This window comes from Chaetodon auriga, chromosome 3, assembly GCF_051107435.1.
Source record: "Chaetodon auriga isolate fChaAug3 chromosome 3, fChaAug3.hap1, whole genome shotgun sequence".
Lineage (NCBI taxonomy): Eukaryota > Metazoa > Chordata > Actinopteri > Chaetodontiformes > Chaetodontidae > Chaetodon > Chaetodon auriga.
Window position 1 is genome coordinate 6,247,058 of NC_135076.1, and position 23,660 is coordinate 6,270,717.

Consider the following 23,660-nt stretch of genomic DNA (forward strand, 5'->3'; position numbering starts at 1 on the left):
ATTATTGTTTTAGTGGGTTAATATAGAGGCCACCTACACACATACCCAAAGGAATGTTTTATCAGTCTTGCATGTGGGGGGTACCACCAATGGCATTCACTCACATACCATTGATGCCAGCAGGGGATGTGGCCAGTGGTGTGGAAACCTCCAGAGGTTTGGGAACAGCCAACACAGAAGGAACCTTCCCTAGTGCAGCTTATTTCTCTCTCTGGTGGAAATCTAGATGTACATCTTCTCTGTAACATAAAACACATTTATATGACTGAAAATGAAGAGAATTAGAACACTTTCAAGCTACATGGCATCTGCAGCTCACTTTACCAGCCTGTCTTCTGACAAGAGGCCAAATTTCCAAATGAAAACAAACACTTTTTTTTTTTTTTTTTTTTCAAAACACACAGAACATGAAAGCGCTGCAGACAAACAGTCCCCAGTTAATTACTAGAAGCGATTAAAAGAGTTGAATGTTTGAGCAGCTCTCTCCTCAGAACGGATGTAGCGGTCCCTCATATCGGGGCTCTCCGTTTACATTATTCATAGGAGGAGGGTGTGACTTGTTGGCTCTTTTTTCCGCCTGTATAAAACGAGAAGTTCGCGTAAAAGAAAATACAGATGGAGAAGGCTAGCCGGCTCGCTGTGTCACAGAGAGTCCCCTTAAGCCTACGTGACAACTCACATACTGTCCCTTTGTGACCAGCTTAATCGGCAGAATGCCCGGTCTCTGTGTGCTTTGTCTCGCCGCCGCGCTGGCAGCGTTCGCCCGGCTCGCCGGAACCGTGGGGCCGGTGGTCCGATGCGAACCGTGCGACGCCGGGGCGCTCCTGCTGTGCAAGCCGCTACCGAAGGACTGCGCGGAGCGGGTGAGGGAGCCCGGCTGCGGCTGCTGCATGACGTGCGCCCTCGGTGAGGGACAGGCGTGTGGAGTGTACACTGCGCGCTGTGGCTCCGGCTTGACCTGCCAGCACCAGCCGGGGGAGAGCCGACCACTGCAAGCTCTGCTGGAGGGACGGGGAGTGTGCTCAAGCGCCGCGTCCAAAAAACTCAACAAGATTCTCATACCGGCGCAAAAACAAGGTAAGAAGCAGTATTTTAAATATGCATGTAGACACCTTTTTTATTTACTTATTTATTTTCGTGTGCGTGTGTGTGTGTGTGTGCGTGCGTGCATGCGTGCGTGCGTGCGTGTGTGTGTGTTGTTACGTGGTGGCTTTGACAGGCACCCTCCCCATGAGGTGTTGCTCTGTGCTGAACAGGTCTGAGGGGTTCCCTGCTCATGGAAACACCCATTAAGTGCGTTGTGTTGCGATTAAGATGCTTAGACTGATCTGCTGAAGATAAGGGCCGTGCGTAAGGTGGATCCACCGGACTGTTTCGCAGCGTGCCACAAACACCAGTCCAAGCGGTTGGCTTTTAGAGGGGAGGCTTGACATTGCACAGTAACGTGTTCCGCGGTGGTTAAACAGGTCCCATAGCCTCCTGAAAGTCTGAGTGGATAACAGCAGCTATGGGTTGGAGGTTTACGCAGCAGTTAATCGTTGCCTTCCCACCAGGCGGCCACTTTTTCCATATGCGCACAGCTTTGGACCATCATGCGTAAAGATGCACAATGACATTTATGACATTAAAAGATTGTCGTTTGGGTTTTGCAGATTGTTTTACAGGACAACACTGCTCCATCTCCATTTCTCCCGAACACACACACGCGCGCGCGCACACACACACGGCCTGGCTCTCTTAAACCAATAGTTAAGGAATGCCACATACATACTGTAAGTAGACAGTATTTAGCTGAGGCTGAGCACAGACCATGTCCTTATCTTGTGTACTGTCCTTATTTTCCTTCAAGTAAAGCTCATGGATTTTTGTACACAGCATGAAAGTATGTGCTGCTGCTTTCCCGGTCCAGGATGTGGGCCAAAACATCTCGGGTGTGTGGCAAAGGCGAGGGGGGCTGGGGGTGAGGGGTGGTGGGGGAGTCATTTCTCTGAGTTTCCTTTTCCTTTTAAGCAACCCACACACACACACACACACACACACACACACACACACACACACACACACTCATAAGTCATTATCAATGAGCCCAAGCTGCATTTTCCTCATTGCATGCTAGTATCTCTGATAGTATTGAGAGATCTTACATCTGCATGGTGTTTTGTGTGAATGGATGCATGCTCCTCACACTGGTGAAACGGCACACATGCCACCTCCATGTGAATACACACGGTTGTGTGTTTAGGCTCTGCTGACGTCAGGCCTCCAGGAGCCTCTGTGTGTGTTTTCTTCTTCCTGGTTATTTGGTTTGGCCCCAGTAATGTGTGGTGTGCAAGCACTCACCAGTCACATTGTCATACACACACACACACACACACACACACACACACACACACTCACACACACACACAGACACATGCCAATGCATCCACCAGCATCCATACACACACACACACACACACACACACACACACACACACACACACACACACACACACACACACTCGCAGACCATCGTCAACTTGCCCAAACTGTTTTACTCATTTTACCTTCTTGCTTCCTGTCACTTAGCTTGTACATTTCTCACTCTACTTCTCTTCCCCTCTTTCTGTGTCATTTTATATCTGTTCTTCATTAATTTCAGCCTGTAATGTAAAATCACCAACATTATTTCCAATGTGGAAGCAAAGAGTTCCATATCCTGTAATAGCACTCCTCAGGCTTCTAAAGCAGAACACAATAAATAACAGCAGTGAGGCTGTATCATTGCATACTTATTTACAGTATCTCCACCACTGGAGATGGAAAAAAAAGGTGGGAAATGATCCCTAGCTCCCCTGTTGGTCAGAGTGTGTAAGTGCAGCCCAGTGGTTTCCACCACCATCAGTCCCCAGCTCCACAGCAGCCTCTCCTCCCAGACATTAACAAGCTCTCCTCACCGCAGTTTGTGCTATTTACCCCTGTGCCATTATACAAACAAATTGCGTAATGTGTTTATCTAAAACACCCCAGACTTCCTAGGAAGGTTATATAAGAGTTTATATTGACAATAAAAATTAATGCTTGCAGAAATCTTAAAAAAGGGCTCAATATTTTTGTCCTTGGTCATGGACCTTTTTGCAGAGTTCAGAAAAACTCTGTGGAGGCCACATCAGGTCAAAGAGCATCTGTTGCCTTCTGAATCTGTCTTGTTTAGTTGATGCTGTTGTTGACGTCCATGTTGTTATTCTAAGTTCTGGAGAGCCTGGAAGACTGTGGAGCCCCACCACGTCACTAATTGATCAGGTGGTCAGGGAGAAAGGGTGGGCTGCCAGCCTGCCTGCCCACACGAGCTACACCCGTACTTGCCCGTCCGCCGCCCTCACCGCAGCACTCAAACACAAAATCTGCTTTGAGTTAATGGTTTAAAACTGTGTTTGGGGGTGTGCGAGCCGCTGCATGTGTGTTCCCATCATCCCTCGCCCTCTTCGGGATATCTCCGGGCTCAGTTAGCTCCTCCCACTGTGTCCCTGTTGTGGTGTGGTCAACTGGGCGGCACGTGACGGGTAGTTTGTTCCTCTACTCCATTAGGGACCAGTGTTTGGAGCCCCCTCCTCTCTTCCTCTCAGTCAGATGGTCCCCACTCCGTCTTTCACGATTTGACAGGAATGTTTGCCAGCACCACGGGCTATTAATATATCTGCTCCCTCATCTGCCACTTTACCTCTTACTGGCCTAACCTCCTCCTCTTTTAGCCCCAATCCCCTAGTTCCACACTGCACATATAAACACATACACAACATTTTCTTCACAACGTCCTTAAAAAGTCTTGTTTACACTCAGTTCCTCTCTGTGGCTCTATCTCTTGGTCTGCATGCTGTGGAAATTTGTGGATATGAAATCGTCATGTTTCTGTTTATTACTTGGCTTCTTCTCTGGCTCCAAACAGCCCACAAGGCAATGAGCTAACATTATTTTGTCTCTTTTAAACAGGCCTCTCTTACACAGTCAAAAAGTCTCTGTAGGATTGAGAGAAGCAAGCATTCATTCTGTTGTATTACAATGTTTTATCAGACTTGTAGAGTAGAACAGCTCTACGATGCTGACGTTAGCTTCCGATTCGTAGCATCCAAGAAGAGTTTAGGGTAAAAATGCATTTTTTGCACCACATAGAGTAGAAAAAGTAGTATCATATGGTATTGTAATATAATCCTTAAGGCTGTAGAAAAAACATTTTAGGATTTGTGAAATATTTATACTGTCTACAAAAAGTCCAAGAGACTGCAGGTGGAAATTATCCAGTAGCTAAATCTGCACCTGAAAAATAATTGTAATAAACTAAAAGAGGGTGGGTGGTTTTACTGTTTTTTTCTTCATCAAAACTCCATAAGACCAGGTCTAACCTAAGCCTCTTTCACACAGGACAAAAGACCCACTAACATCTGGCTTTTGTCTTCAGTGGGAAAGGGTACAATCACATTCATTCCAGGGTCAGATGACTCTGCAGTCGCCACTGGAATTTATCAGCTTCAATTGGCAGTGATTGAAACACGATGCCTGGGTGGACGTGTTAATTTTCACCCTTTTTCCTGCACGATGAACGTCTGGACATTGTTGCATAAATACCTGATACCTGACTTGTCAAATCATTGTACTTCATTTTCATCTCATCCTCATTATCTTATTAAAGATATGACAAGAAACCACCATATTGGTGTCACTGACCTCCATCCATGTTAGTGATATCAAACATGACAAACCAGGTAAAAATGAAAAAACTGAAATTCAAACTCATCTACTGTCAATGAGAAAGGAGTCAATCACCAATTTCTTTTATCCATGTTTGAAAAAACCCACGTATAAATTATAATTATGATGCAAAAGTGGCATTAAAAACCACTATTCTTTACACTTGTCAAACCTGGACTAGATTAACCTGTGAATGGAATGAGGAAGCTACTTCAGTGTCATTGAATAGTCTGCAGCGTTTGAAAACTGATGACTTATCTTTATCCACACAGATACAAATCAGGTAGAAGAAGGCTGCACTAACGTGACCGCGACAATGATGGTGTTGCCTGGCGTGGTGACTGTTAAGGGTGGGCACAGTCATGGATCGATGGACACCAGGCCTCCGCTGCACAACAAACTGATCCAGAGAGATCAGAACAGGAAGACTCAGAGTTACAAGGTGGAATCAGTGACAGGAGGAACCAATATGGACATTCACAACTTCTCCCTGGAGAACAAGAGGGAGACTGAGTATGTAAGTCACACCCAGAGGCAATGACGTGTCTATTAAATATGTTATAGTGTTGTTGTGTGGAGGGAAAAAGAAATAATGGCAGAGATCCATAAAGACAGTTGTTGACTGACCCCACAGATTACAGATGAAAATTAGCTACAAACTAACTCTGGTCCAATACATTAAACAGTAACATTTATGTTTAATATTGGTCCTTTTCGAATAAATAAAATAAAATAAATGACCTGCTTTGTCCGACCCCGATTCCAAAAAAGTTGGGACGCTGTGTAAAAAATAAATAAAACTGAATGTGATCATTGATATACACTCAATTGAAAACAGCATAATCTGCCTATTCCGAATTTGATGGCAGCAACATGTTTCAAACAAGTTGGGACAGCAGCAACTAAAGACTGGGAAAGACGTGGAATGCTCCAAAAACACCTGTTTGGAACATTCCACAGGTAAACAGGTTCAGTGGTAACAGGTGATAGTATCATGATTGGGTATGAAAGGAGCATCCTGGAAAGGCTCAGTCGATCACAAGTGAGGACTATACATGTTATACATATTATACATGACTGTATAAAGGATTTCAATACATGGGCTCAGGAACACTTTGTAAAAGTGTTATTGGTAAACAGAGTTCATTTGCAGATGAATCCATTCTGTTTTTATTTACTGTTTTACAATTTCTTTTTTTTGAATCAGTATTGTTTAGCTCTCATTTATGCTGCTAACCACATTTTTGGAATGTCTCGAACCAGATAGCGTTAACTCTCTAGGTTTTTAGCTAGCTAGTTAATCCTCAAGCTGCTTTGTATTTACTCACAATATGGACAATTGTGAATTTGAACTTGATAATATATGCCTTTTGAAAACAGAAATCATGCACAGTGAAAAAAGAGAGTCGAGCAGCTAAAAATTGTTAACTTGCTCGTTTTTTGCCAGCAAACTAGTTAGCTCTTTTTTAAAAAAAAAAACAACAATATTTTGGGAAAAAGGTAAAACAGAAAATGTCAAATTTAAAATTGGCGAAGTTGGCTTTTTGAAAAATGAATATCTAAAAATTACGTACCCAGAGAGAAGAGGAGACTGTGTTACTGAGAGGCTGAAAGCTGGATAGTTATACAAGTATATAGTGTTTACCTTTAGACAAGTTCTGGTTTGTTTCACAAAGTCTTTCCTTTCTAAATTGCGGCCACTTTCACAGCTGCTTGCTGCTCAGACAGAAGTGTGCCGAGTGCAGCCTTGTATGTCTGTGTCTTGTAGTTTGACAGACACACCTCCATTCACCAACAAAAAATGATGATAATCCATAGAGTGTACTGTGTGACAGTTCTCTGGACTCCAAGAAAAATGATTTAACTGTCCTTTTGACCCTCTGGTCTTTGCATTTAAGTTTTTCAAGTATAATCATATTTCAAGCACCTACTCGAAGGTACCCGGTGGTGTTTTAGCCTAATTCTAAAGACATTTTTCCTTTTCTTACATTCAGCACCTCATACCTAATAGTCCTGTGTGTGTCTTCACAGAATAATGTCAAGGCTGACTTAAAACAAGTCAGGTGCCCATATGAACTTAAAAAAATCAAAATATATACATATTGCATGCAGCGTCTATGTCATGAAACATTCTGAGCTAACATTGGCTTGGTCATTGTCTTTATTGCCGTCTTTATTACTATTATTACTCATATATATATGAGATAAGTAAGAGATACTTACTTATCTCATATGAGATAAGTAAGTATCTCATACTTATCTCATATATATATATATATATATATATATATATATATATATATATATATATATATATATATATATATATGCGCCATGGACAGACAGTAGTCTGACTTTATTAGAGAGCTCATTGAAGATAAATGACAGAAAACCTGGGGAAAGAGATCAGGCAGCATGCAACAAAGGTCCCTGACTGAACCTTAACAGGGGACATTGTAGTTCATGGTCAGCACCTTACCTCCCAGGCCACCAGAGTGAATCAGACTTCAGGGTTTTTCATTTCAACCCAAGACTCCATCCAGTAAAGAACTCACCAGTGAAATCACCTGCTGAGGTGGTTTATTAGAATTAACCCCTCTGGGCTCTCTGGCTCTCCATGGCATGTGGATGGATGCAGCTGGATGCAGACAAGGATGTATAGCAATCAACATGTGGTAGGCAGTATGCATGTGCAGCCTCATGCACGTGCAGGAAACACACGAGATACAAACAGTACGAGGAATCTCATCAAAACATTGATCTACAGAGCAATTTGTGGTCAAGCACTTCACAGGGTGCCTTTAAGTTATCTACTATCGTTTAAACAACATAATTTTTGGTTATATGCTATCAACCATTTTCTAAGAGAAGGTACCACTTTCTCACATCGCTGACGTCTAATTTTGAACTTAACATCTTCAACCTGGACCTAACAGTGGGATCATCACTGCAACAAAGTTCAGACCAAAAAAAAAAAAAAGTTTGTTTTTGTTTTGCAGAAAAAACATTTAAATTCTTGTCAAAAATTTCCAAAGATACCAAAATGAATACTGGGGACTTTTGCAAAAAGATATATAAGACATTAAGATTATTTTATATTGATGTGATGTTGCAGCCATGAAAATATGACTATCGTCGGTTTTAGCATTATATAGCTGAAAAGATGTGTTTGAACAAGCAGATACCAGAGATATGTTATGGAAATTAAATACACAAACATGTAAGTTATTTTTCTAACTTCAAAACTGCTTAGAGGGAAGTTAAGGGGACATTCAGGGTTCAGGAGGTTAACTTTTATAGACTCTGATGTTCACCATAAATGTATGTAATTGCATGAGCACTCCTCATGTTTTCTTTATGTCTGTGATTGTGTAAGGATGAGTGTGTAATACTGGTGTTGTTGGGGTGTGTTTGCCGTGTTGCTAGGGGCCATGTCGGCGAGAGATGGAGAGCATCCTGAGCAGTCTTAAAATCAGCAACGTGCTCAATCCGAGAGGCTTCCGCATACCCAACTGTGACAGAAAGGGCTTCTACAAGAAAAAACAGGTGAATGGTTCTCCTTGCTATTTCATCTCTCTTTTTCTCTCACACACTGTCTCACACACACACACACACACACACACACACACACACACCTGCAGACTTGCAAATAGACCCACCGCATGCCTGAACACTTCCAAAGAATCCTCACAGACTCATCCCACCCACCCACACATGCACAATCCCCCTTTTTTTTGCAGCTCGGGTTGCCTTGACAGCCACATCAACACTATATTATCAGAATGGCTAATAACCATGTATTACTCCGGTAAATGCACTGCAGCCGTCTGACTCATGCCTCACAGGAAATGAAGTCGGTCAGGTGTGTTTGTGGGTGTGTGGTGTGGGAGAGTGTGGGGGGTAGGGATGTAAGAATGTGGTCTGGGAGTGTGTGTGGCACGGTAGATGTGGCGGCAGGGGAGTGTATGTATGGCGCTTGTTTGATGGCGGTAGTTTTGGTGAGGGTGTGTAGGTGTGGGGTGCTGTTGGTGAGGTAAAAAAAAACAAACAGGCTATCACTGGTTTAGTTTTTCTTGTCTGTGGTACAGCAGACTCGGGCCACCCATGGCCTGCTCATTTGTAAGACGGGAAAGCTAAAATTCGTTGGAGTGGTTCAGTGGGTGATGTGTTGGCCTGAAGAGAGGAGGAGCAAGGCAGGAAAGGTGGCGGATGGATGGGAGGGGTGGTGGGGCATTGCTAAGACACAAGGCATGTTAAATAAATACTGCCATCCAATTTTCTGAGGTTGGGAGCCTTATCGGAGGGATTCCACAGAACTAGGGCCTGTTCTGAGAAACACGAGTCACCAAAAAACCCCCAGTAAGCACCATGAGTCAGAGACCAAATCGAGCCATAACACACACACACACACACACACACACACACACACACACACACACACACACACACAGAATTAAATCACCCTCTCAGATTCTTACTTCACTCTTTCCCCAAAGTCTCCAAAGTGCGGTTTCATTGTTGCTTTTATTGAAATCAGACTCTTCCTCTGTCTTTTCCTGGATTTCATCAACAAAAGTCTACCAGGAAAGTGTCTGCTCTGGTCTGTGTGTGTGTGCATGTAAATGTGTGTGTGTGTGTGTGTGTGTATGCAGCAGTGTGCCAGCCCTTGTCACCCTTTTCTCAGAGGGCCGGTGGGGTGCAGGGTGTTGTGTTAAATCCATCCGAAGGGATGTGCCTTCACGGTGTGTTGCAGAGATTTATGACCGGAAGCACGGTGAAGAGGAGACCGTGTGAACCGTCTAGGGTGACAATACTGTGAAAAGAAGGGAGCAAGGGGTGGGAGGGAGGGGTGAGGGGGTGGAGGGGTGAAGGACTGAGCAGAGGAAAAAAGGGCATAACCATACACATGATACACAAGCTGTTTGATATCAAGAACTGTTGAAAGCTGGTTGTTTCATCTTTCTCATGGACCTTTCCGACCAAACAGTGCCAGGAACTAACACAGATTTTCAAGCATGTAGTTCCAGGAATGAAGGATCAGCAATGCAGAGTCATGGTGTGAGGCATGCAGAAGTGAAAAGGAGACTAAGGCTTTAGTACATTTGTGTTTAGGTTTCCACTGCTTCTGGGGAACAATAAAGACTAAAGTAGACCGATCACAGATTAAAAAGTGACAGGTTCATTTGAGGTGTAAATTTTACTGTTTTACTCTGTGATGCAGAACTATGATGGTTCAGTTAAGGAGATGTGCAGTGAAAAGGGAGGTTAGAAATGCCAGAAAGGCAAGATACTGGTTATCAATCTGCTACTCTTTCTTTGTTTATTTCACATACCATCAAATACCTCAGGTTTGTTTCTCTTGCTTGCCAAATTTTTCACTTGTTTTCAGGCTATTATTAGGAATTCAGCTACATTACTATTGTTTAGATCCCATCCCTAATCCCTGTATGAGCATCAGCCAGTTCTCACTTTAAATGAATACAGCACAGAGGTTGAATCAGTTTTGGTCCTTTGATCCTGTTTGATCAGGGATATTAAGTCCTGCAAACTCTACAGTTGCAGAGCCACCAATAAGTTCTAACCCTGGAGCAAGGACTTTTGACTGGCAGGGACAAAGCCTGGAGACAGGTTCATCTGTTCAAATGCCAAAAAAATGCTAGTTCATAGAAAGGTTTCTGGGTTCCTGTAAAACCCTTTGCCATTGAAAAGGGAGAGAAACAGCAACTGCAGTCAGATTAGATCCATGTCAGTTGCAATTTATTCTAATGGTGATAGATTTGACACTTGAAGGAAAAGTGGCAGAATTGCAAAATTCCAACCTGAGCTCACACCCAACTCGTCAGATATGGACCCACATTGGGCATCATTTTAAAGTACAGGGTACCCCTTCAGCGTTGTTTTTCAACGTGCAGGGTGGTCCGGTAGACTTCTACAGCCTGTTCTTACTCCCAAATGATATAAAATAAAAAGTGAGAAAGTTGGCATGTGGATGAAGTTGGGGTAGTTGGATGTGTCAAACACAATACTTCCACCCAGGAGACCAGGGTTTGTGTCCCATGTGAAACCAAAAGTAAAGGCTGATTTCTTCTTATAATTAACATACGTAGCTAACATGCTTATTTTAAGCCAAACCATGATCTTTTCCTTAACCTAACCAAGTAGTTTTGTTGCCTAAACATAACCAAGATGTGACTGTTTCACAATGTTAACCATCTGTTTATTATTGTTCTCAGCAAGCTTTATTTTGAAAGTCTTTCTGCACCATGCAGAAAAACCAGACCGTGCATGTTAAAATGCTAAACAGGCTCACAGTACCTTAAAAAGTGACAGTAAGAGGTCCTGACCAAGTGCCCCTATGTGACAAGTTGGGAGTGAGGATGTCTTGGAAAATTCATCATAGAAACTTCAGTCGGCACTTTCAGCCAAAATATGGCTGCACACACTGCTGTCATTTGTAGCTCTTCACATTTGGCACTTGTAACTGCTGCTTTAGTTGGTCGTTGCCGCTAACTGTACAAAGGATTTATTCAGCCATATTTTGGGGAAACAATGACTATTTGAACACACTGAACTGAGGGGCGGATTGTGAATAAAGGCTGGAATACACTCATAATGAGCTAGTTCGTTCAATGTGCCATCTGACCACGTCTGAGGGAGAGTGTTTATGGCTGCTCACTATGGCTACACTCAAAAGTGGCTGTGATTGTGGATATGATCGTTTAGGACATTACAGAAAGTATCAGATGCTTCTCCCCTCTGAATACTCACTACTGGAATCGATAACAGCCTCTGATCTCCATGAAGGACAAAAGTACCAACTTTGACAACCATGTTTTTGAGACAACACTAGGGAGTTTTGATACTAGAAAGATTGATTTGGGCTAGAATTTTGTTTTAAGAGCCAACTATCATGGGGAAAAAATAGTTTTCAGTGTTTACGTTGCTGGTAATGTGAGTGACCCAGCACTGTAGGAGAAGTTTGAGCCGTGCTAGCCCTACCTCAGCTACAGAGAAACCTATTTTTAGCAACAGTTATATGAATTGGCCCAGTATCCCAGTTCAGGCCATGCATGCCCAACACTGACCCACTCATTACACCCCTCAAAGTCTCACACTCTCTCTCACTCTCATTTTTCCCCTCTCTCAGGCTCTCTCGCTCTCTTATTCATCATTTCACCCACCCATCATTACCCCCATTGTGCCCTGCCTACAGTCATCCACCCGTCTTTTGTTCTGCCTGCCCGCTCCATCATTCTGTCCATCCTGCCCTTCCGCCCACCTGGCTTTTCCTTCCTTGTTTGGCCAGGAATCACCCCACAGAGGGTTGTGAATGGGACGACAGTGTCTGCGTCTCTCTGTGTACTCTTTCAGAGTTTAGCGTGTGTGTTGAGAGGAAGAGGAGGTGGAGGAGGAGGAAGAGGCAGTTGGTTACGGATGTGAGCCAGGTGCCTGCGTACCCTTATCCCTCCTCACTCACTGGGCCCTAACAGTGCCAGTGCCCATAAGGGCTGACTTATTGAGCGTGACTCAGAAGGATCTGTGGAAACATACACACCGACCACAATGGCTTTATAATAACTGGACAACCTTCGGGGACCCAGACAGCTATTTTCACTCTGTCTCTCTGCCTCGTTCTGTTCCCTCCCTGGATTTCTAATCCACCTCGCCTTCACTCTTGCTGGGGGATATGTAGTAATTTTTTCTTTTTTTCTTTTTTTTTTTGCCATGGCTGTTGCATAATATGCAGAGCAGAGTCATATTTTTCATTATTAGTGCCAGTATGGTACCTGTTTTTGTGCTGATAACCAAACTATCATTTTCCAGTACCTTAGTTTGAGAGTATAAACATGATTTTTCAAAACCCACTTTACATTTAGTATCAGTGTATAATGTATGAACAAAAGCAACTGTGCAACGACTTGAAAAATCAAAGTTAGGATTAAGATCAGGAAATTTATTATCAAAGAAGAAATTATCCTCGATCAAATAATCATAGTCAACTTTTGATGCCTTTAGATGCTTGATCTTATAGGCATATGTCAGTGTATATTCAAAAGTATTAAGGTTTGATACCCCATCATGATATGTTAATAATAATTTTCATCTTTTACATACATTACTGTATTTTCCACATTTCTGTAGCCACAAGCATCCTTATAACGTAAACTTGGTCATTTGACAATGACTGCAAGGGTTCGTACTGTATGTGCCACCCGTGCGATGACAAACACCTGTGTATACATCCATGTTTACTCCCTCTGTGCATCTGTTCTGGATATAGATCCTGATATAGATTATATGTGGCCCTGTAGTCTGTAAAATGTCAAAAATGGTCATCACAAGTCAGGAGATCGCGAATTGATGTTTGGACCCACAGTTGAGAAACTGAAAGCTAACCAGTTTAAGATAATATGAAATGGAGCAAAGCAGCTGTCATTGGAGGGGTGGTAATCATCGATTCATTTTTCAGTTAATAGACAAGTGAATAAATATGTCCCATTTAAAAAGTGTCCCCTCCTTCCTCTCTTGTCATACCACTTCTCTTTCATCACATTCAGTCATTACTTCTATTGATTATTTAGGCTCCTATTTTAAAGTTTGTGTGGCTCTGTCCAAACAACAACAAATTATTCTAGAGTTGAATTCACTGTTCACTCGGCCTGTCATTAAACTTTTTTTTTTTTTTTTTTTTTTTAGAAAAAGCAATATCCTGCAGCTACTCCCAAATAAACTTGCAAACACAGAGATGCACCCTCTTTTACAGAAATACATATACTTGCACCCCTATACACACACACACACACACACACACACACACACTGCATTTTATGAGCTTGTGTTTATCCTGTGGTCAGACCAGGCTCTTTTAAATGTCCGTGAAGCCTAGTGGCGCTGCTATTAGCTATAACGACGGCATCACAAGAGCACGCATTCATACACACAACACACACGCATACACACCCCATAAAGGTAGCATTATGAATGTGTGGGGTGGATGAAATGAGCTTTTTCAGTGACGTGTTGGGGCTGTAAAGCTGAAAATATGGGGCACAGGGTCTGAGCTGACCTCTGAGCTGAGGTTCAGACTCTGTCATTCAGGGTACAAGGATTAGTGAGCAGCCTTAAAGGAATACAAATCCAGAAACTATGTTTTGACTATCAACTTCTCACCTCACTGTGGCTGAAAGGTGCTCTGAAAAGTTTGCAGCTTGCCTCTTCATGGAGGACACCAACAGTAGCCAGCTTGGGTTCAGAGTCTGACCAATAAATTGGCTGGAAATTGTAGTACATAGTGCGATATGTTTTATATTTCAGATTCTTCAAAGTAGCCACATTTTACTTTGATGACAGCTTTGCACACTGTTGGCATTACTGTTATCTTAAGCAGCTTCAGTGGTTTTCAGTTAACAGGTTGGCCTTGTTAAAAGTTAATTTGTGGAATTTTTTTGCTTCTTAATGCATCAGTTGTGTTGTGCAGAGGTGAGGTTGGTATACAGTCAAAAGCCCTATTCAACTCAGCTAAGTAAAGAGAAACAGCAGTCCATTGTTTAAGAGATGAAGGTCAGTCAGCCCACAACATTTCCCGATCTTTGAATGTATCTTCAAGTGCAGTTGCAAAAATCATCAAACAGTGATGAAACTGGCTCTCATGAGGACTGCCCCTGGAAAGGAAGACCAAGAGATTCAGCGGAAGTACGTCACAGTTACCAGCTTCAGAAATCGCTAATCAACAGCACCTCAGATTGTAACCCACATAAATGCTTCACAGAGTTCAAGGAGCAGAGAGAAAGCACAACTGGGGGAGACTAACAAGAAGAAGAGAACCGCTGGACATTAGACGGGTGGAGATCTGGACTTTGGTCAAAGATTTGATATTTTTTGGTTCCCGCTCGTGTGTCTTTGAGACACAGAGAAGCCTGGAGGAGGAGGTGCGATGTGTGGGGATACTTTGCTGGTGACACTGTTGGTGATCTGGTTTACCCTTCATGGGACCATCATTTTTTCAACAGGACAATGACCCAGAACACACCTCCAGGCTCTGATTAAACAAGTAGGAGCATGCAGAGCTGCATCAGAATGACCTGCTTACCACAATTATTCAATCTGAACCCAAATGAGATGGTTTGGGATGACTTGGACTGCAGATTAAGGAAAAGCAGCCAACAAGAGCTGTGAACTGCTTCAAGACTGTTGGAGAAGCATTGCAGGTGATGATCCCACGAAGCTGGCTGAGAGAATATCAACTGTGTGCAAAGCTGTGATCAAAGCAAAAGGTGGCTGCTTTGACGAATCTAAAATACGAAACATATTTTGCTCAGTCTAACAATTTTTCCGGCCTAGCAGCATAATTACATATATGTTTTTGTGTAGTTTCGATGTCTTCATTATGAATCTAGTATCTAGAAAATAGTAAAAATAAAAAAAAACTTTTGACTAGTACTATATTTTAAAAGGAAACCCATTCAAATAATGATTACTACAAAAAGTTGCGTAAAAACTGAAAATCTTTCTTTGGTAGTTTTAAAGTGACATCCAGTTCTCAGTGGACATTTGGCTGCCTTCGGCATCCTCCTACAGTGTGTGCATGTGTATGTGCGTGTGTAGTTTGAAGCAGTAAAGAAAGGATTGCTTGAGATGACTGCTAATAGTTCACAGATGAAAGAGAGACTGAGCGGAAATTCAAAGGTAGCCAAGCAACAGGGGAATGCACACATGCACATTTTGCTCTTCCTCTCCCTTCCGCCTCTCCTTTGGCTTTTCAACCCTCCCAGACACACACACACACACACACACACACACACACCAGGCACATACAGAACTCCATCATCATTAACCAGAGCGGAGGAACACAATGTTAAGCTCCTCTCCACAGTCTCGTCCACTGGGTCAGGGCTAAAATAGAAGCTGGCCGCAGACTCAGACGATGGCACCATGAGAGGGAATGGAGGGAGGAGAGGAGAGAGAGAGAGACAGAAACACAGTGAGACAGAAGAGGAGGAGGAGGAGGAGGAGGAGGAGGAGGAGGAGGAAGAAGAAGAGAAGTAGGTAGGGAGGAGGGAAGCTGAGTTCACCAAAAAGAATCCCTCGATGATGTTAGTGTGTGAGAATGAGGCGTGTTGGGCTGCGTACTTACCCCCAGACTGCTGCCGTAGTTGTTGGTATTTTAATGGGCCTCTGTCTCTATAAAGCTGCCTTTGATCATGCACTCAGGCTGCACGTGGAAGTTGACTACACCGGAAACAGACACCTGGTCACACTCTAAAGCCTGTCTGTCTGCCTGCCTCGGTGTCTGTCTGCCTACAGTGCAGTCGCATTAGGAGTTTTGTTTTGGCTCTGCACTCCTGGGTGTTGGAATTGAAAATGACACATTTAAAGATTAAAGTTGTGATTTTCAGCTGTAATTTATGAGTGCATCAAGTACTTGTGGGGACAAATTATAGCCAGTTTTATGTTGTCATGTGAAGGTAAAACAATCACTCAAGATGCAGAGAATCTCATTCTTCAACAGCAACACATGTCATTTGATAGTGCCATATGTGGCTGGAAGCATTTTATGATATGCCACCTACGGTCAAGGCAACCAAAGCTAGTAGGATGGCTCTCTAGAGGTTGTGACAGAGAAGAGGATGCTTTCCAAGTTGGTTAGCATCCTGAACGTCTCCCACCCCCTCCATAGCTGGTTGACATGAGGAGCGTCTTCAGCCAAAGACTTAAACCCCCAGGTGTTCCAATGAGGACAAAGGGGAGCTCATCCCCGCTCTGTCGCAGTGTGGACATCAGTAGACTGGAACGATGCTGAGGCCCTATTGGATGCACTAACTGGGCTTGCAGTTCTATTTTCTGTAACTTCTATCACAGCTTCTAATGAAGTTGTGTTGAATGTTGTAACCGAATCATGTTATGTAACTCTTATAAACAAAATGAAAAAACAAAAGAAATCGATGTTGACTGTTGGTAGAAGGTGCAGCACAAATTGCAGTCTCCATCCACCTAGACCTCCTCCTATGAACACCAACACACACTTGCTGTCTAAGATGCTTGTCAAAGCATTGTCACATCTTGTCAACCGTGTATATCAACCCATCAGCAGCAGTTTAGATGTGTGCTGGTATACACCGCTGTCCAATTTCCCCTTGACAGAGCTCATCAGCTCTTCAGGGAGGCAGTAGTTTGGCTCCTCAGCTCAGCTTGTCCCAGCTGTTTTGTCGATGCAGTATGTGCTACAGATGTTAAATGATGCAGTGCCGCCTGTGGGTTTTTGCACTTAAGAGTTTTTGCAGTTCTACAAACAGTGTCAGTGTCATGTCCATCTTGGCTACTCAGAGTAGTTGGGGCAGCTGAAGTGGGAGAACTGGTTGGTGGTTCAATACCCATCCCCTCCACATGGGGAAGTTTTCTTCAGCACAACACTGAACCACACTGCTCCCAATGTATATAAAAGAAAAACACCATCCATCAATGTAATGTAATGAGAGACAACACTCAGGTTGCCTGTCAGTAATATAGATTGCTTTAAGCATTTTAAGAAAGGACCAACGATGTTATGGGTGTGAACACACCCAAATACCCTAAAATAGGACCATACATACCAATGTCTTTGCAGGTTCAAGATCCTTACCTGCAAGTTATGTTTGTGCCACATCATTTTCAAATGCATTGTGTAGAGTTAAATGTTTTTTAATCTATTTTTATGGCCATCCCTGGCAGTCATTGGTTTCCCTTCAGAAATAAAGAGAATCCAGTGACTGTTTCATTGAACAAGTCTGCATCATTTTTTTGTCAGTGTAAGATTGTCATTGTATGATAATGCAGATAAAGTTCAGATTTTGAAAAGTCTGCACTGTATTAACTCATAACAATTATGTTACTTTGACAAAAATCAGTGTGGACTTTGAGTGTTTGGGATTGTCGAACTCAAGCAAGTTTCAAGAGCCTGCTTATTGATTTATGTTGTACAGAAGTGAATGGAAACCGATGGCTGTCTGGTAAGGCAGATAAAGCACCTTCAGATTTTTTAGAATCAGTAGCTGTGATTTGAGGTTCTTTGTAGTAAATGGACTAAAAACAATCTGTAAAACCACTGGTATTATCCTTTCATGCTCAAAGTAAGTGGCTGAACCTAGAAGTATTGTGTCAATCGAAATCCTGTGCTGTGATGGACAGAACCAAAAATGCTCTATATATACTTATGGACTGTATATACTGTGCATTACTTTCAGACTGCACTGGCAGCAAGACAGGCAGAGACAGAGAGACAGGCGTGTCTCGGCCCTGGCTGGTCACCTCGCCGCCCTGTCACCACTCCCTGAGGGGGAGATGATGGGTAGAAGGAGGAGGAGTTTAGCCTGGCCCGACTGATTGTGTCGTTTCATGTGTACCCCAAATGGAGCTCATAAAGTTGCCACTCTACAAAGCCCGGCCCCCTGTGGGACATCTGATATTACTGCGTACTTGTGTGTGCACGTGTGTGTGTATGTGTGTGTGTGTGTGTGCACGCCTGTGTGTGTGTGTGTGTGTGTGTGTGTGTGTACGCTGGGTGTGTGTGTGAGAGAGAGCACATGTATGCAAGCAGGTGGGGGGGTATGCATATGTACAGTACATACAACCCTTGTTTGTGTGTGCCTTCATGTTTGCTGATGTGTGTTTATGTGTGCACATGCACATGCACTTGTGCACGCGCAGGCCATAATCAGCTCCAGATGATTTTGAGTGTCTGCCAGCTTCCCAGAATAGCAGCGCTGGTTTCCTTGCAGCCCTCCAACTGGCCTTGGCAAATATTTTAGCAACTCCATGTTTACCTTCACACTCCTTCACTCTCACTCACTCAGTGCGTTCCTCATTCCTGCCCTTCTCTATTGAAAATAATCTACTTTTTTTACTCGTTTACCCCCACTGGACCAGAGCACAAAAGCCTCATAAATTCATAGGTGGACAAACTCAAAAGCTTACTGGCTATACACGTGGATACCTGAGCGAGGCCGTCCCACTCTGATCTTGATACATTTATCATCGTCTTTCACAAGGCAAGCAGCTGCATCATCTCCAGTGTTTATCTCTGATAGTTTCTGCACATGAAAATCAGAGACAGTTCCAGACAGCAGGGCATTCCTCTCCATGATCGATGAGATGGATGTCTTATTAGAGTTCTGCTGAGGCATGACTTCGCCTCCTGACAAGCGTCCAAAATCTAAAAGCTAACAGGGAGAGATAGAGTCTCATGATATGCACATGCACGTTGAAGGTGGTGTTGATAAAGTTTTGTAGGGATAATTCCTCACCTTGGAAACGGCAGTCTGTTTTCACAATGTGTCTCAAAGTGATAAGTCTACTTTAAAGTCTTTATCCCTGATTGAAAGTCAGAGCTAGCTGTGTGATGTTTGTTGATGCCCTGCAGTTGCCACCTGTCCAATCCGTCTTGTTGAAGGCTGCACACGCTTGCACAGTGTTGAGTAAAAGCAAATAGCAACATACTAATTTATTTTTATTCACTTTTTCTTTGCAGTGCCGTCCATCCAAAGGCAGGAGGCGGGGCTACTGCTGGTGTGTGGACAAATACGGACAGCCTCTGCCCGGCTACGATGGCAGGGAGCGGGGTGAGATGCAGTGCTACAACATGGAAAGCAAATGAGAGGTCGGCGACACGACGAGTGGACGAAGAGAGGAAGACAGAGAATAAAGGGGGTGGGTGGGGGGAGGGGGACAGAGAGAGAATGAAAGAGGAGCCTACTTTGCTCTTGCATGTAGTTTTATGTAAACATTTGAAGGGGCTCTGGACCTTTGATTTCAGGTCTCATTTCTGTCAGAGAGTTTGGGAGAGAACAAGGGGGAGGGGAGGGGGAAGGGGTGGAGCACAGCCTCTGCGACCAGCCAAGCCTCCTGTCCATCACAGCTATCTGTCCTGTGCTTAGGGAACCTCTATCCTTTCTTAAAAAAAAAACAAAAAAAACAAAAACAAAAAAATAATTACAATGAAAGCTGAGAGAGAAGGGGAAGAAAGAGAGAATCCTACCATCTGCACTATTCTTTAAGAGAGAGAGGAAGGAGGGACTTTTCCACTCACTTTAAAGAGGACTTGTTTGTGACTGTGACCCGAAAAACCGCACCACCACCGTTTCTGTTGTGTGTGTCTGTCTGTGAGTGTGTAACCGCGAGTCCGTGTGTGTGTGTCTTCATTTGTGAGTACCTGCATAACATACGTGTGCACAGCTGCATGTCTGTGCAAGATGGTGTGTGAGTGTGTGCTCTCCCAAAAGTGTTTGTGTAAATACTGTATATCACTAAGCTCAGTTTAGAGATGTCAGACTGCCCATCCCCAGCCCCTGCTCCATTAAACAATGCAGAAAAAAAACACTCTCTGGCTCAGGGTCCATTTTGAAGTGAAGGATTATGGGATAGCAAGGCTTTGACTTCTTATCCAGCAGGATGGCCACTGAGGGCCCTCCTTGCTGCCTTGGCTTGTCCCTCAATCTGCTATCGGGAAGGGAATGGAAGCAGTTACAGTGCCTTAAAAACAGACCTTTCCATGCACCCTCTCCCTTTCACCTTGTGTAGTCCTCAATTAAAGGAACACTTCATTGAAAATCTAACTTTTGACTACCAAATATGCATTGACTCAGCTCTGAAAAATTTGTAGCTTACACTTTCGTGCAGGACAGCAGCTGTAGTTAGTTTGGATTCACAGCAGCTACAGTAGACCTGAAGGGTAACCCTGCAAAAACAGCATGAAAGCATACATATACATCCGCAACCGCTCCCCCAGCATCATCCCCTTCTTCACTGTTGCCTTCTGCTGATAGGGGTTGTGCTTTTTGCTATATTATGGACAAACTACGAGTGTTTGGAGCATACTGAGGGAACGAATCAACAGCGGACAAGTGGATTAAAATGCAAAATGTGCCAAAATATTAGACTGACAGAGCTTTGTAAGCAAGAATAAGAATGGAGATGCCACATACTGTGCAAGAGCCAGATGAAAGACAAGGTAACATGAAATAACTATTCAGTCTGCCAGGCTAATAAAATTGGGCCAAAGACGGAGCTTTCATTGTTGTGAGCATGGTAAACCATGTATCAGCTTGTTACCGTTAAACAAGGGGGTAGTTGGGAATAACAGCTAAAAAGCTAACTGTGCTAACAAAGAGAGGTTTATGCATTTAGTCATATTCTGGTAATGATATGAATGTATGGAACATCACGGAAATGCACAGTGGAGAGGTGGACTCTGGGGTTGCTTACGGTTCGAGAAGTTTCCGTGGACGTTTTGATATTTCTCTGACTTGGTTGCCACTGTAACTGCTGTGAATTCAGGCTGCCGTTCTCAGTGAAAGGGCAAGTCATGAACCTTTCTGAGCCATGTTTAAAGCAGACAGGGGACGAGTATTTAACACTCAAAAGGCAGATTTTTGGTGGAGTATTATTTTGAGGCGCTCACGTGCTGCCCTGCAGTCTTAGGGATCAGTTTTGTTAGACTAGTCTGTCTTCTGTCTCTTTCCCACCACCTACTGTTCTTGTCCACATCCATGTCCCTGTTCTGCCATGTATCTAACCTACTCACCCAAATCCTCATCGCCGTCCTTACCCAATGTCCGCCATGCAGCTCCGGTGCTGAGGTCCTCCAATCCTACATGTCTTTACCTTCTGTCTAAAACCTTGTCCTTGTCTGTGTGCCTGATCCCATCCTCATGTACAGCCCACTAACCTGAGTGTTATCCCCCACTCCAGCACCCTGCTCACCTCCAGTCCTCTTCCTGTCAGTGGTGCAACCTGGTGTAGGCTTGTTTGGGCGAGCCCGGTGTGACCGACTGCCCCTATGCTTCAAGCCCAAGCACTTAAAGCACTTTAGCTGCACCGCTACTCGTCAATGCATGCAGTTAAAGACAATTGGACCTTTCTACATCTGCATACCTTTCCTTCGAGGTAATGTCAGATGAAACAGTGTGATACTGTAAGAAAACAATAATAAACCAGGGAGGAGAAGAAAAAAAAAAAGAAAGAGCAAAAAAAAAAAAAAACGAAGCTACACCAGGACTTCTGACAGCGAACTTAGCCTCTTAGCGTACTCTCAGACATTTTTCCATTCAATGCAACTATTTTCTTTTTTGTTGTTGTTTTTGTTTCTTTGAAAAATGCTTGTATGATCATATGCCAACAAATCTCCACAAGGTGGACACAGCACCAAATATGCATTCACACAAGTGGTAGGGGGTCTGAGGGAGGAGACAGGGTCCTCCCCAATGAGCTTCCTGTCCGATGCTCTCCCATATCCTGTGTAAAGACTTGAAAAGTGGAGAGAGTGCTGACAAAGAATGCTTGCCCAGTAGCTTGGTAGCATGAAATCGGCTGTACACTTCCTTTAATATACAGCAGCAACTTACAACCAGCCTGTTGGTGCTACATCCCATCTATTCAAAGACTTGATGTAATGGGAGGAACATACATAAAAATATGTTTAAGCTATTCCCTCCCTAATATTTGTAAGTGTGTCTTTTTATATATATTATTATTATTATTTCCTGGCCAGCTATGTGTCTGACTAGACATCATGTACAGTACTTAAAAATGAAAATTATTTATCTAAGAAAGAATTATAAGCTGATCCAAACTAGGTTTTCTTATGAACAATTCAGTGACTCACCGATTGCACAGCAAAGTCTATATGATTCAGTGTATTTTGGGGAATATAATCACTAATAAATGTTTTATTTTTTAATGAACCTTTTCCTTCTGTTGTTCAGCAGTGTCATGTGTAAGCTCCATGCCCAGCAGGCGAGTTTCCGCCTCGGGCGAAATCTGTGTCAGTCAGTCACTCAGGTCTCTGGTCATCTTAGTTCACTGCTTCTTAAAGCCAGTGAACCTCTCATCTCTCAGTAAGTCACTTCTCTCCATGCACACCCAGCCATCCCGCCTCAGTCTGTTAGTGCAGAGCCACAGTCACACTTCTGTAACGTCACTTTTGATTTTTTTATTATTACTTTTCCCTGATGGTCACGTTAAGAATCTCTCTGTTCACGGGTAAATGTCTTTTGTTTTTCATTTCAAGTTTATCCTCTGAAGAGTTTTTTTTTTTTTTTTTTTTTTTAATTCAAGCTTTTCATGATACTAAACTAGAAATCACACAGCTATTATTTTCTCTGAGAAAAGGAAATGATTTTGATTCAAAATATAATTTGTATTTAATGTCTTTTTTTAATAAAAAGTGAACACATTTTAAGATTCTGTCTCATGGTGTTTGCTTTTATCTCTTCCATCAGTGGGAAGGGACAGGCTTGTTGCCATCAGCAGCTAATACACCAATCATCTGCTCAGCTTCATTTCTGCAGGCAATCAGGACACAAATTTGCTCCTGTTGAAGTCCTTGAATGCAATCAGGCTCCCCTCAGTCTTGGAATGTGTCAATAAGGATAAAGCAAAGGTTCAATTTGCAAAGAATAAAAATAAATCTGGTGGTGCCAGGCAGGCTGGCAGTGGGCACGAGAGGTTGAGGCAAATTCCTGTGCCCGACCAAGGCAAACAGAGAGCGGGTCAAAAGGCAGCGTAGAGCTGCATGTCCCCACGAACTGTCTATAGTTGGACAAGGACCTCCACTTTAGATCACCATGATAACACTGCACACAAACACACTAAATATAGAAAATGTGGTCCAGCAGTGCATCTACACAAGACTTTCATAATCACGTCCTGATTAAGCTGTTATGATTCTGGTGTTGTGATTCCTATGGATGTTTGTGCACAAAATAAAGCTGCCCGAGGTGAAAGAGAGGCCAGGAGCGCATAGCCGAGGTTAATGTTTTTATTAAATATATCACCTTTTTTCTTACATTACATCTCAATTACAAAAGTGTACATACACACGAGTGAGCAGTTTGTCACTTTGGAATAGACTCAAATAAACAATAATTCTCTCTCCAACAGCAGCATGTAGGTAGAGCAGAGCC

At 43.2% G+C, this 23,660-nt stretch overlaps 1 protein-coding gene across 2 annotated transcripts; it reads left to right on the plus strand.

The window, feature by feature from the left end:
• The first annotated feature begins 632 nt into the window (after window positions 1–632).
• igfbp3 (insulin-like growth factor binding protein 3) lies at window positions 633–22,834 on the plus strand. 2 transcript variants are annotated; one of them, XR_013077021.1, is made up of 4 exons: window positions 633–1,077; window positions 4,998–5,242; window positions 8,102–8,271; window positions 19,229–19,363. XR_013077021.1 is itself a non-coding variant. In XM_076727097.1 (4 exons), exons 1-4 carry the CDS (start codon window positions 714–716, stop codon window positions 19,352–19,354), a joined length of 855 nt encoding a protein of 284 aa, XP_076583212.1. In that variant the 5' UTR covers window positions 633–713; the 3' UTR covers window positions 19,355–22,834. The 2 variants fall into 2 exon arrangements, 1 of the variants encoding a protein (XP_076583212.1); XM_076727097.1 differs by having other exon boundaries at window positions 8,152–8,271; window positions 19,229–22,834.
• Window positions 22,835–23,660: the final 826 nt, after the last annotated feature.